We start from the raw sequence: 15,253 nt of genomic DNA, 5'->3' as shown, positions 1-15,253 counted from the left end.
CTCCATAGGCTCATCAGCCAAAGGACAGTTGGCAGCCACGTGGCCCAGTCCTTGACATCGCCAGCAAACAATGTTTTTGATCGCCCAAGGCTGTCTAGGGCTAACTGGCTTAAGAGGTCTGGCTAATAGGTCAGTCTCAGTTCCTACTTTACGGCCCTCCCTCGCCCCTTTTAGATTAGGAACAGTCTTACCGCGATCAGTAGACTTCTGGCTCCCTGGGGCCGGCCAAGTAGGAGAGAGGTCTTGGAGATACTCCTCTGTGTTCAGATACCGCTCCACTAGGACGACGAGTTGATCCACATCCCTGGGGTCTGCTTGTCCCACACAGCGCTGTATCCGAACTGGTAGAGCACGAACAAACCGGTCCAGGACCACTCTTTCCACCACCTGAGTGGCTGTAGATACCTCTGGCTGTAGCCATTTTTTAGCCAGGTGAAAAAGATCATACATTTGCGACCTCGCTGGTTTATCCAATTGGAAAGTCCAGTTGTGCACCCGCTGGGCTCTGACTGCAGATGTTACACCCAAGCGAGCAAGAATTTCTGCTTTCAGTTTTGGGTACTGTCTGGCATCCTGCTCACTCAAATCATAGTAGGCTTTCTGTGGCTCCCCACTTAGAAAAGGAGCAAGGGTGTCTACCCACTGTTCGGCTGGGAGTTTCTCTCTTTCAGCGGCTCTTTCAAAAATGGTGAGGTAGGTCTCCACATCATCCCCTGCTACCATTTTTTGAAGGGAAGCTTTCACTCTCCTCCCCACAGAGATGGATTCCTCCTGGACATGGGGCCTTTCAGCCAGCACCGCTATCTGCTCCACCAGACTTTTATTAAGCGATTGCTGTTCTCTGAAACCAGCTTGCGTAGTCTCTATGAACAACCGATTGGTTTCCTGCTGGTTAGCATTCGCCTTTTGGAGCTGTATGTTAGCCTGGATCAGCTGTTTCAGCACTTCCTCCATATCTGCACTGTTAGTTTTTTTCAGAACAGCAGACTTAACCCAGGACATAAAACTTGCTGGATTTTTGTGCCAGCGCAGCCTCCACCATATGTAGCGGGATTAGCTCACAGGACCGCCGTCTCCTGGGATAGACGGGCGCTATAGGCACATAAAACACAGTCCAGTCCAAGCAAGTATGGTGCAACTGGCCTCAGCCAGTTTTATTGACTTTTGCAGAAAAAGAATTAAACAAAACAGTTCAAAACAAATGAAATACCTGGCCGTCTGGCCACTACTTCTAGACAGGTAGTAGTCCCTAACTACATGAAACTGAGCCTTGTGCCCAGCTCCATCAACAAAACACACTGTTGTTTTTACTCACACATAAGGGTTCTTCCCAGGAGCAGAGAGATCAGCTAGTGAGCTGTTTGCCCTTTTATAGCACACTCAGGTTCCAAGGTGATTAGCCACAGTTACACTGAATACCTGGAGTGGCTAATTGGAGCAGGGACCCACCCAACTCTCCCTGCTCCAAGCAGCCAGGCCCTTCTAACCAGGTTTTTAACAAAACCCTTGCAAAGAGAAAACCTAGTTTTCCTTGCTGTCAATTCCCTGGCTGCTTTTTAGAACGTATAGGACAGGAACCTAGGTGAAATGTAGACTCCTTCCACCACTTTCCCCCTGGTCCTGTCACAATATATATATATATAGAGAGACAAATCACTGAATAAAGTGGCCTAAATGGGAGGAAATGCTCAGAACCACAAATACTGTAGCGTATTTATGACCAGGGGAGCACTTTATTCAGTGATTTGTCTCTCTATATATATGGAATGTGCCATTTTTTATCTTTGGTAACATTCTGGTGCACCTGTTAGCCTGTGTCACACTAGTCTGTCATAGGTGGATCTCACAGCCTCCTCCCTCTTCCCATTGTATTTGTGATCTCACTTTGGAGGTTTGTGGAAGTGTGGCTGTGAGTCGGACTTTAGCACCTATTAGACTGTTCACACACTATAGGTAGGTTTAGCAGTAGGTCCTGTGCCAACTGAGTTACCTTGACGGGGTGCGCGGGCTCCGATATGTTCTTAAACTGAATATATTGGCTGGGTAAAGTCTCATTTTAACATCTAGCGTGAGGGTTTAGCCTTGTATTTTCATTAGCATATATTGTAGTGTACCTTTGCAGTGATTTATTTATTCTCATTGTCTAATCCGCACATGATTCCATCTTGTGTAGGATTCTTTGTGGCACATGTTGTCTGCTGCCGGCATCCTCCCTTGTATGCATTTTTTGCTAGGGATTGCTGTTTGCAGCGGATCACATGTGTAGGTTTTGTTCCCCCGATCATAAATACGCTACAGTATTTGGAGTTCTGAGAATTTCCTCTCATTTAGGCCACTTTATTCAGTGATTTCTCTCTATATTTATATGAAATGTGCCATTTTTTATCTATGGTAACATTCTGGTGCACCTGATAGCCTGTGTCACACTAGCCTGTTATAGGTGGGGCTCACAGCCTCCTCCCTCCTCCCATTGTATTTGTGATCTTACTTTGGAGGTTTGTGGAAGCTTGGCTGTGAGTCGGACCTTAGCACCTATTAGACAGTGTTCACACACTATAGGTAGGTTTAGCGGTAGGTCCCGCGCCAACTGAGATACCTTGATGGGGTGCGCGGGTTCCGATCTCTGGCACTAGCATTTGTCTCCAGAGAAGGGGTTTTCCGACCCCATCAAGCCTGTTGAATTCACCACTCTGAATACAGAGCTGGTTGCATTTACTGAGTCCCATAGAAGTGAATTTAGAGAGCCATTAAAGTGCAACCACCCCTTCATTCACAGTGGCACATTCAACAGGCAGGATGGGGTACAAGGTGGGACCTGCATCTATGAGACAATTACAGTATATCCTGTTGATAGAATGGGAATACAACTTTTATATGTGTAGTGAATGAAAACATGATATCCTGAGAAACTGTAATGTTGAGTAATTTAGCTCCAAATATTCACATTCTGTTTCTGCTCTGCTTTTACAGCTTTAACATCTAAGATTGGTTTGTGCTGAAAATGGCAAACAGATGTAGATGTCTGAAGAATGTCATGAGTATCACAAAGATGTTTTCCATCCTAAGAAAAAGAGAAGAAGATGAGGGGGCAGCTGAAGAGCGCCGTGAAATACATCTGGCGGTGACAATGGATAACCCTGAATATTTATCAAGTCTACTTTCAGAAGACAAATATAAGAAATTGGTCAACAGTGGTTGGGGTGTTTCAGTGACCCCTCTTCACTTGGCTGCCTCCAAAGGCTCTTTAGAATGCTTAAAGATTCTCCTTGCTAATGGGGAAGAAGTGGACATCTTGGATCTGAAAGCCCAAACACCCTTATTTACTGCAGTTAGTGGTGGCCATTTTGACTGTGTCAAAGAATTACTGAAAGCTGGAGCTTGTCCTTCAGGAAGCATATATAACAACTGTACTCCAGTACTGAATGCTGCCAGGGAAGGCAATACTAGTATCTTACGAGAACTGTTAGATTATGGCGCAGAACCTAATGTCAAATGCAAGTTACCCAACTGGACTACAAATATTGCAACAACTACAGGACCATTGTACCTCTCAGCTGTCTATGGGCACTTGGAGTGTTTTAGAATCCTGCTTCTTTATGGGGCTGACCCAGACTACAACTGCACTGATGAGAAACTTCTGAAAAGGATACAATGCCCTAAAACAGTACTAGATGTGTGCCTCAAGCATGGATGTAGGACATCATTTGTGAAATTACTTGTTGATTTTGGAGCCAATGTCTATTTGCCTGATATCCATATTTCTACGTCATTCCCCAATCATGAGGCAATGGAACTTCTGGCAACAGAAAAAGGTAATTGTTGAAGTTGAGGTAAAGAATCTCGGAACTGCTACATATTTATATCCGGAAACATATATAACTGTCCATGTGCAATGCTACACAAATTAGCTCTCTTTCCAAAGAGAAAAGAAAGCTCAGTCTCTGGTATCACCAGATTTAAGGTAGCTATCCTATCCTAAGTCAATGGTTGACCTTTAAACAGGCTTAAACTGCTCTTATTTGCATATATTAAAACACACTTTTCTCAGCAATGCAGGCACATATGAACATGGGATCAACACAGATGCCTTCAGCTGCCAAGTTCCCATGTAATAGGTCATCAATTTTCATAGATAGAAATCTGCTGACAGATGCCCTTTAAATGGGTTGAGTGACTTGGGCTGTTTTCACATTGTGTATGTAGTGTACGATTAATGTATTCACCGGGTATTCATTATACTGTGAAATCCGTTAAATGCATGTGTCTGAGGTTTTGGTCAGGAAATTCTCCTGATGGAAACGTTGGGCAAACACAGCAGACACAGAAAGAGGCCTTATTTAAAAAATCCACCCCCCAGTCAGTAACGTCTACCTACCTACTTTATCTGCTGCCACTTCCGCTGCCAATGCTCCGAACCTAACTTCTTGGCTGCAGCAATGACATGCCCATATACACTGCAGCCAATCACTGGCCTCAGCATTCACATGGAGTATACAGGAACGTCATCTCTGCAGCCTAACCAACAAAGCCCGGCAGGGAGCATTGGAATGTCAGATCTGGAAATGGCGGAGGATAAAATCAGTCAATATACATTCTTTTATTATTTTATGACAATTGCTGGATGGGGGGATTTTTTTATATAACTCTGAAAACCCCTTTAATGTGTTTTTTCCCACACATACAGTAATGCCATAACCTCTAGAAACCACAATTATGGCATACGTTCTGGACCCCTTAAAAGCACATACTGTATTTACTTCAGAACACTACTTACAGCTTAAATATAAAAATAAAAATATCATAGATCTCAGAATATGGCGACATAAAAAGTTCTATTACTGTGCATATTTGTACTCACTCACAGAAAAAACTGTTTTTTGGTCATCTGCCTCCCAAAATAGAATAAAAATCGATCATAAAACCATATGTACCTCAAAATTAAAAAAGTTAAATAAAAACAAGTTAAAATATGGGACAAAATACATATATAGAGGGGTACATATCCACCAGAAAGCACTGTACATATTATAGAATACCCTATCAAAAGGGCATATATATATATATATATATATATATATAAAAAGCAAAAGAAGGCAGCACTCCAGATGATGATGAAAAAAGTGGACGGTTTATTCACTCATTCAGCGACGTTTCAGCTCTCTCATTGGAGCCTTTTTCAGCTGGAAAAAGGCTCCAATGAGAGACCTGAAACGTCGCTGAATGAGTGAATAAACCGTCCACTTTTTTCATCATCATCTGGAGTGCTGCCTTCTTTTGCTTTTTATTTAACTTGGGATCTTGGTCGCAGGTCCCTAGGAGGATTTTTTTTGCACCCGTTTATTTTGTGTGCTGCTTCTTTCTTTTTCGTTTATATATATATATATATATATATATATATATATATATATATATATATAAAAAAAAATAAACCTTTTTATATAAAAAATAAATATATATATATATATATATGTCCACAGTGTGACTGGTCATAGTCTAATCCTTGCCTCACAAAAATCATATGTACCCTAAAAATAGTCCCAACAAAACTGCCACCGTATCCCGTAGTTTCCAAAATGGGGTCACTTTTTTGGAGTTTCTACTCTAGGGGTGCATCAGGGGGGGCTTCAAATGGGACATGGTGTAAATAAACCAGTCCAGCAAAATCTGCATTCCAAAAACCAAATGGTGTTCCTTTCCTTCTGCGCCCTGCCGTGTGCCCGTACAGTAGTTTACAACCACATATGGGGTGTTTCTATATACTACAGAATCAGGGCAATAAACATTGAGTTTTGTTTGGCTGCTAACCCTTGCTTTGTCACTGGAAAAAATTGATTAAAATGGAAATTTACCAAAAATTTGAAAGTCATAAAATTTTATCTCCATTTGCCAATAACTCTTATGGAACAGCTAAAAGGTAAACAAAGTTTGTAAAATCAGTTTTAAATACCTTGAGGGATGTAGTTTCTAAAATAGGGTCATTTTTGGGTTGTTTCTATTATGTAAGCCTCACAAAGTGTCTTCAGACCTGAATTGGTCCTTAAAAAGTGGGTTTTGGAAAATTTCTGAAAAATTTTAAGATTTGCTTCTAAACTTCTAATCCTTGTAACGTCCCCAAAAAATAAAATGACATTCCCAAAATGATCCAAACATGAAGTAATAGTAGTTTATAGAGATCCACAGCACTCTTCCATTATCATAATCCTTTTCTTTATTTAGACAAGCAGCATACAATTACAGCGACGTTTCGACTTAAACAAGACTTGTTTAAGTCGAAACGTCACTGTAATTGTATGCTGCTTGTCTAAATAAAGAAAAGGATTTTGATAATGGAAGAGTGCTGTGGATCTCTATAAACTACTATTGCATCAAGGGACCCTTGGCCTGGACCCCAATCTGCGAGCACCACACTTGGACCACTAATTTTGGTACCGAAAGAATCGTTAATTTCTAACGATAATTTGTTTTCCCTTAGTCCTAACAGCAGCACAGATGGGGTTAACTGCCCCTGTGGACTGGTAGGACCGGCGGAATTTTAATGAGCCCAAGAACCAATAAACGATCTTCAGCTCCCTGAAAGGGAGGAGATCACCCCCCAGCCCACCGTGTTTTTAACAAGCATAATGTATCTAGGGTGGGATATTTGTGTGCTGCTGTTAGGACTAAGGGAAAACAAATTATCGTTAGAAATTAACGATTCCCTTACGTCCTACCAGCAGCACAGATGGGGAGATAGCAAGAAGAATCCCCTAGGGAGGGTCCTCATGCCTGGCAGAACTAAGAACAGTCTGCCCAAAAGCCGAAAACTCTGCCATCCTAGCATCTATCCTATAATGGGAGATGAAGGTTGACTCAGAGCTCCAGGAGGCCGCCTTACAGATCAACTCTAAGGGGAGGAGTCTTCTCTCCGCAACCGAGGTGGAGACCGCCCTAGTAGAATGGGCTCTCACAAACTCAGGAGGATCTAAGGATTGGGAGACGAAAGCTTCCATAATGGCCTCCTTGATCCAGCGACTAATGGTGGCTTTAGACGCTTTACGGCCTTTAGACTTACCGGCAAACAGGATAAGAAGATTCTCCTCTATCCTGAACTCTCTAGATCTATCCACATAGATCTGGAGGCATCTTGAAATATCCAGCGGGTCTCTAGCTGGAGTATCAGAGGAGGAGGCTGTAAACAAAACTGGTAAAGAGATTACCTGATTGATATTCTGGAAAGTAGGCACCTTAGGCCTGAAGTAGGGTAAAAACTTCAGGAGTACTCTATCCTGTAGGAAAATAATGTACGGGTGAATTGCAGAGAAAGCCTGCAATTCAGAAATTCTTTTGGCTGAAGCTATAGCCAGAAGAAAGACCATCTTTAGAGTCAAAAATTTGAAATTTACCTCCTCCAAGGGCTCGAAGGGGGGAGATGCTAGCCCCCTGAGCACTACTGAAAGATCCCACTGGGGGATAGGTTTCAGTATAGTAGGCTTTAGTCTTTCAGCTCCCTTCAGGAAGCGTTTAATGAGTGGGTCCCGAGAATGTGGCCTGTTGAGACAGGCCGAGATGGCATAAACCTGTACCTTCAAGGTAGCTGGAGATAGGCCTCTATCTAATCCATCTTGAAGAAATTGAAGTAACGCAGGAAGGGGCGGATCTGCGGACGCCACCTGTCTGGAATCACACCATGCCACGAAGATTCTCATGATCCTGGAGTAGGCCTTCTTTGTAGACTCTGCTCAGGAATGCGACAAAGTTCTCAGGACCGACTCGGAAAGCCCTTCTATGTTGGGAAGGGACTGATCAACCTCCAGGCTGTCAGGTTGAACCTGTGCAGATCTGGGCAGAGGTGAGTGTCCCACGACACCAGGGTCTGCTCCGGGGGGAGTCTCCAGTATTGTCCCCGACTCATCTGAATGAGCTGGGTAAACCAGGATCTTCTGGGCCAAAACGGTATGATGGCTATTACCGAGGCCTGATCCTGACGGATTTTCATCAATACCCTCGGTATCATGGAAAACGGAGGGAAGATGTAAGCCAGCCTGAACCTCCACGGTATTGACAGAGCATCTATCGCCAGGGGGTTGTCTTCCCTGTAAAGGGAACAGAACCTCAGCACCTTGGCGTTGAACCTGGTTGCCATGAGATCCACTTCTGGCATACCCCATCTGTGAACTAGCTGCCTGAAGATCTCCGGATGCAGAGACCACTCCATGGTCGGTAATCCTCGACTTAAGCGGTCCGCTATCATATTGAGGGAGCCTCGAATATGAACGGCAGATAGATGGGAAAGGTTCGTCTCTGCCCACCGAAGAATTACCCCGATCTCTGACAGAAGGGGCAATGATCTTGTGCCTCCCTGTTTGTTTATATAGAGAACTGCAGTCATATTGTCTGACTGGACTTTCACTGCTTTGCCCCGGATCTGAGGGGCAAAGTGAAGGAGGGCTAGCCGGATAGCTCGCATCTCGCGAAGATTGGAGGAAAGACGCCGCTCCAGAAGAGACCAAGATCCCTGAATTGGGGATCCGTCCAGGTGAGCGCCCCAGCCTACAAGGGACGCGTCTGTAGTCAATATGACCCAAGCTGGTTGGGTCATAGACTTCCCTGGTGGTAGCTGAAACCACCATCTGAGGGAATTCCGGGTTTGACCGGACAGGGAGCACAGGGAATCTAGCCCCGCAGGGCTGCCGTTCCATAGGTGTAAGACCTCCGACTGAAGAGGACGGAGGTGCCATAGCGCCCAAGGGACTGCATCCGCAGCCACTGACATGAGCCCCAGCATCTTCATGAGAGTCCGGATAGAGACTCGACGAGGGACATAAAGGACCTTTGCCAGATCCTGAATCCGCGCTCTCCTTTCTGGAGTCAACCGGAGGGACATCTCCACAGAGTCGACCACGAATCCTAAGTAATGGATTGAAGTCGATGGGCTCACATTCGACTTCTGCCAGTTGATAATCCAGCCTAGGCGGAAGAGAAAAAAGATTGCGACCTGAAGATGGTGGGTAAGGATCGGAACTGAAGAGGCTATGAAAAGCCAATCGTCCAGATAAGGAATAATAGTCAGTCCTTGAAGTTTCAAAGCTGCCACCACCGACACCACCACCTTGGTGAAGATAAGGGGGGCAGAAGAGATTCCGAAGGGAAGCGCGGCGAACTGAAAGTGCCTGTAAACCCCTGAAATCTGGACCGTGATCCTGAGGAGTTTCCGGGACGCGGAATGGATCGGAATGTGAAGATACGCATCCTTGAGGTCCAGAGTAGCCATGACGTCCCCAGGGTTGAGGATATGGCTGACTGACCTTATGGTTTCCATGCGAAACCTTGTTTTCCTTATAAATCGATTGAGAAATCTCAAGTCGATGATCATCCGGAGATCTCCCGTCTTTTTGGGAACCAGGAACACTGGTGAATAAATCCCTAGGCCCCTCTCCCCTGCTGGTACCTCCTCTAGGGCTCCCTTGGAAATATAGTCCTGAATGTAAGATTCTAGGACCACTTGTTTGGCAGACCCGAAGTTTCGTGTGGCGATGAATCTCTCTGGGGGGAGAGAGATAAGATCTACCCGGTACCCGACGGAAACTATGTCCTGGACCCAGGGGTCTGCAATCAACCGGCTCCAAGAGTCTTTGAAATGGGTAAGACGACCCCCCACGGGAATCTGGGGGAGGGGTACGGGAAAATCTAGGGGGGATACTGCAGGGGCAGCAGGGCTTATCCAAGAGCCTCGAAGAGGCCCATAGTCAGGAGGGTTTTGCCTCCCTGGTGGGTTTGCGGGAGCGTCTCGAATATTTACGAGACGGTCTCCCCCAATCTCTGCGCCTAGACTGCTGCCCTGGACGACCTCCGCCCTTCTTCTCCTGCCTGGGGCGTCCCCGAAAGGGCTGCTGGGGGAGGCTCTTCCCCTTTTTATCGGAGAGCCCCTCCATTATCTTGTCCAATTCGGACCCGAATAGCCTATCCGGTTCGAAGGGGAGCCCACAAAGGTTAAACTTGGATGCGTTATCCGCGATCCACGGTTTCAGCCAAAGTGGTCTGCGGGCAGCTGAAACTAGGGCCATAGTCTTGGCGGCCAGCTTCAGCTGCATCTGGGAGGAATCGACTAGAAAGTCCATAGCCAGATTGGCTGACTTGAAGGCTGCCAGGATGTCGTCTCTTGATACGCTCTGGATTTGATTGAGCTTGGAGCGTAGATAGGCGGCTACCTCTGTGGCCGCAATTGAAGTTGATGCGGAGGCAGCGGCCGCCGCGTAACTCCTCCTAAGGGTGCACTCTGCCCTCCGGTCTAGAGGGTCCTGCAGACTAGACCCATCGTCTGCAGGGACTAGAGTGCGCCGGGACAACTTGGCTATAGCCATGTCCACCTTGGGAACGGAACCCCACGATTCCACCAAGGGTTTAGCCATCGGGTACATGAGTCTGAATTTTCTGGTGAGCACTGGACCCTTCTCAGGCTTTTTCCACTCTGTGCGCATCACAGAGAGGAGGGTCTCATCCGCTCTAAAGACACGCTGTGTCCGACCGGCGGGATCGGAGGACTCCCCCATGTCAACATCCTGGTCCCCCGACCTGATGGACTTGAGTAACTTCTGCGTCTTTTCTGGAGGGAAAAAGCAAAAAGTAGATTCTTCTTCCTCAGAAGAAGAAGACCCCACAGAACAGGGGGTAGGTCTTTCGACCAGTGCGACCACCTCCATGGGAGTCTGAGAGGGACCTGGTAGCCTCTCATTAAGCAGCCGAACTACTCCCTTAATGGAATCATCCACGTATGTCTTTGTCCACTGGAACATGTCCTGCATCGTGGGTTCCGTGGATGCCATGCGACAACTCTCACATCTGGAGTAAGGACAGCTGTCATCTAAGGGTGTGTTACATTCGTAACATGCCAAATGCTTCCTCTTGGCCCCAGCCTTCCGCTGATCCAGTTCCTTAGGGGAAGCCATAGTCTGTAATGGAAAGAAACAAAACAGGTCATAACACCTACAATATCAGGAGGTGGAGAAAACCAGACCTTAGGGGGGCCCACCAGCACTAGAAGAAATAGAGCTGAAAGAAGAGGAACAACAAAACCCAAGCAAAGCAATACTGCAAGAATATCACAAAGCACAGGGAGCTCTGGAGCTAACTTGTGAAAGCAACGCAACCAGAGCACAGACTGATGGGCTCTGGGCGCTTAAAAGGAGGAAGCCCCGCCCACTGGGCGGGTCCCCAAAGAAAGACCAGAGCCTATACTGGCTCTACTTATTCTAAAATGTCTCCCCAGATTAATCCTGAGTCCAGGATGTCTTTATAGGGAGCTAGCTTAAAAGAAATGGTGAGTTTTTATACCTCACCGCATCGCTCCGGAAAACCGGAAGTGACGTAGCGCACCTAGAGCGCGTCACTTCCGGAAAATGGCGGCGCCCATAGCGCCGCACACATGCGGTAACGGAGGTACGGAGCACCGTATACAGAGATGATAGAAGAGGGGAGGGGACACCCCCGTCCCCGACGGTACCCCAGACAGAAATCGCCGTGATCAGGCCTAAAATAAAGGCACTGAGATCCATAGAAAAGGCGAGCTAAGCTTAAGGAGGAAAAGAGCCCCTAAGCACTCTTCAGCTCCCTGAGGGGGAGCGACACGCCAGTCCACCTGTCCAGAGGACAGAAAAAAACACGGTGGGCTGGGGGGTGATCTCCTCCCTTTCAGGGAGCTGAAGATCGTTTATTGGTTCTTGGGCTCATTAAAATTCCGCCGGTCCTACCAGTCCACAGAGGCAGTTAACCCTATCTGTGCTGCTGGTAGGATGTAAGGGAATTGGATGTTTGCCCCATGGCAGGGTATGTAGTGCTGCTGACTGTGTTTGTTTACCCAAACATGAAGTAGACATATGGGGAATGTAAATTAATAACTATTTTTGCAGGTATTACTATGTATTATAGAAGTAGAGAAATTGAAACTTGGAAATTTGCAAATTTCTCCCCATTTTTGGTAAATTTGGTATTTTTTTTATAAATAAAAATGATTTTTTTTTTTACTCCATTTTACCAGTGTCATAAAGTACAATATGTGACGAAAATACAATCTCACAATGGCCTGGATAAGTAAAAGCGTTTTAAAGTTATTCACACATAAAGTGACACTAGTCAGATTTGCAAAAAATAGCCTGGTCCTTAAGGGGAAAATGAGCCCGGTCCTTAAGGGGTTAAAGAGGATCAGTCAGCTCTCCATTCAGTGTACTCATTCCTGGACTGCTGTGTACACAGATATACAAAAGCCAGATATCAATTACCGATGAGAGGAGCGAGGAGAGGTAGGGGGAGTGTTCCCCTCCCGAATACAAAGCACACCTAAACTATATATTATTTGATTGTTCTTACTAGCCGAATGACTAAGGCCTAGTTCACACGAACGTTTTTTTCGCGGGTGTACGGGCCGTTTTTTTGTGTAACCATTCATTTCAATGGTTCCGCAAAAAAAACGGAATGTGTTCCGTATGCATTCCATTTCCGTATTTCCGTTTTTCCGTTCCGTTGAAAGATAGAACATGTCCTATATTTGGCCGCAAATCACGTTCCGTGGCTCCATTAAAGTCAATGGGTCCGCAAAAAAACGGAACACATACGGAAATGCATCCGTATGTCTTCCGTATCCGTTCCGTTTTTTCTGAACCATCTATTGAAAATGTTATGCCCAGCCCAATTTTTTCTATGTAATTACTGTATACTGTATATGCCATACGGAAAAACGGAAAGGAAACGGAAACACAACGGAACACAAAAACGGAACAACGGATCCGTGAAAAACGGACCGCAAAAAACTATAAAAGCCATACGTTCGTGTGAACTAGGCCTAAGTATTTTTTGTGCTATTTGGACTATTAGGCGAGTAGACCTGTGCCCATTATATGCGCCCCTTACATATTCGAGCAGCATAGTATGATGACAAATCCAATTTAAGCATGCACCAATTCAGGGTTTGTGGTAGGAATAGAAGGAGTATAAGGGGTCATTTCTTCCAGACTTGTCTATGGGGCAATGGAGGTCACAGACAGCAAAATGCCCCTTTGCTCACCAATAATAAGTGCTGCCCCCTTATATCTCTCCAACAATCCAGCAACAGCTGGAAGCCATGAGATTCATTAATTCAGTCACTTACATGCGTTTGGGCCCCTTGTGTGGCTGCTCATATGGTATATTTGCATCTGCTATGGGCTGTGTGTAGTGCTGTCCATGGTCTTCCCAGTCTTTCTCTCCAAGTAATCAGCATGTGACTGCTGCAGCCAATCGATGGCTGTAGTGCTGGCATCTCGGTGCGGTGAGCATGTGATCGCTGAGTGGTGAGCATGTGATCGCTGAGGCAGCTGATTGGCTGCAGCAGTCACATGCTGCAAACACAGATTTGAAGGACCAACAGAGTACCAGCGCTGGATCACCAGGGTAAAGCAGAGGTACTGTAGTACTATTTACTTTTTTTGTTTTATAACATTTGCAGCTGTTTTTTTTTACATATTTAAAAGGGTTTTCTGAGACTTTTCTTCTGATGGCCTATCCTTTGGATAGGTCATCAGTATCTGATCGTCAGGGTCTGACATCCGGGTCCCCCTGAGAAGGCACCGGCGCTCCTGTGAGTGCCGTGGCCTTCTCTCATCCTGCCAAGCACAGCGCCAACCATTTGATAACGGCTGTGCTTGGTATTGCAGCTCAGCCCCATTCACTTCAATTGGGCTGACCTGCACCTAGCCCATGTGACTAATAATTGTTACATCCCACGGCCTAGGGAAAGCTGCAAGAGAGCCAGTGTGATCTCAAACAGCTGATCAATGGGGGTTCTGGAACGTCCATTCAGAGATCGCAGCTGCACGCTAATCGTGCAGATGCAGAGCGGGTTGCCCGCTGTCAGTGACAGCAGGGAAACCCAGAGGGAAGGCAGGGACAGTTCCCAGGTGTCCCTGCCTTCTAGATCGCTGCATACACAGCGCTCACCGAGCTATGCGCTTCCTGTCCCGGCCCAGTGGTCATGTGACCACCGAGGTCGGGAAAGTGCAGGAGCTGTCGAGTCTTTCACAGACCTCGATCAGCCCTGCACTGAGGCTGTACAGCGTAGTATAATGCTGTACAGCCTCTCTGGGGGGTGTATTTCTGCCAGGAGTACAGATATTCTAAATTCCCTACTGGGATTATCTCTACAGCAAGAAGTTGAGGAGCCAATCCGGAAGGAGGCCATTTTAGATTTAGTATTCACAAATGGGAATTTGGTATCTGATATTACTGAAGGGGAAAGCTTGGGATCTAGTGATCACCAAATCAGTGTGGTTTACTGTAAGTACAGAGTCACACCACACAAAAACAAAAGTTTTAGATTTTAGAAAAACTGACTTTTCTAAAATTAGATTAGTGGAACAGTTTAAATGGAGTCCTGGAGAAATGGGACTACTTAAAAGTGGCACTATTGAAGGCAACAGATAATTGTATTAGGCTTGTCAGTAAAAACAGAAAAAGGAAGAGACCACTGTGGTACTCAGCAGAAGTGGCCAAAATCATTAAAAACAAAAAGATAGCATTTAGTAATTATACATTAAAAAAAATGAAGATGACAGGGAAATTTATAAGATTAGGCAGAGAGAGGCCAAGGAAGTTATAAGAGCTTCTAAAGCACAGGCAGAAGAGAAATTAGCTCAGTCAGTGATAAAAGGTGATAAGACATTCTTCAGATACATAAATGAAAAAAGGAAATTAAAACAAGGAATTCCGAAAATAGAAACAAAAGAAGGAAGGTATATGGAAGAAGATAAAGAACTAGCTGACTGCCTCAATGAATACTTCTGCTCAGTTTTTACAAAAGAAAATGAAGGAAAAGTTAGGGAGGAAGACTAATTGCATGTGTCCTTACAGAGGAAAAGGTTCTAAGTCAGCTGTCTAAAATTAATACAAATAAGTCACAGGGGCCTGATGGGATACACCCAAAGCTATTAAAAGAGCTTAGCGGTGAACAAGCAAAACCATTAACAGATTTATTTAACCAATCACTGGTAACAGGAGTTGTCCCAGAAGATTGGAAATTAGCAAATGTTGTGCCAATTCACAAGAAAGGTAGAAGGGAGGAATCGGGCAACTACAGGCCACTAAGCCTGACATCAATAGTGGGCTAGTTTTTGGGCTAGTTAAATTACTTATCCTGCGATATATGAAAATATAATGGTGTTAATTACTTTGATTCAGCAGTTTCTTCTAAAAACGAACTTTTATAATATGTAAATTGGGTCTCTACCAGCAAGTAGGGCGGCTACTT

At 45.4% G+C, this 15,253-nt stretch overlaps 1 protein-coding gene across 1 annotated transcript in view; it reads left to right on the top strand.

The window, feature by feature from the left end:
• The window catches only part of LOC120978079 (ankyrin repeat and SOCS box protein 12-like), an 80,096-nt gene that overhangs the window by 9,987 nt on the left and 54,856 nt on the right, over window positions 1-15,253 (top strand). The window contains exon 2 of the mRNA XM_040406314.1: window positions 2,985-3,812. Within this exon, the coding sequence (XP_040262248.1) occupies window positions 2,985-3,812 (828 nt within the window). The remainder of the gene's footprint in view (window positions 1-2,984; window positions 3,813-15,253) is intronic.

This window comes from Bufo bufo, chromosome 8 (assembly GCF_905171765.1).
Source record: "Bufo bufo chromosome 8, aBufBuf1.1, whole genome shotgun sequence".
In the NCBI taxonomy this organism is placed as follows: domain Eukaryota; kingdom Metazoa; phylum Chordata; class Amphibia; order Anura; family Bufonidae; genus Bufo; species Bufo bufo.
This window is presented reverse-complemented; position numbering and strand designations above follow the sequence as displayed.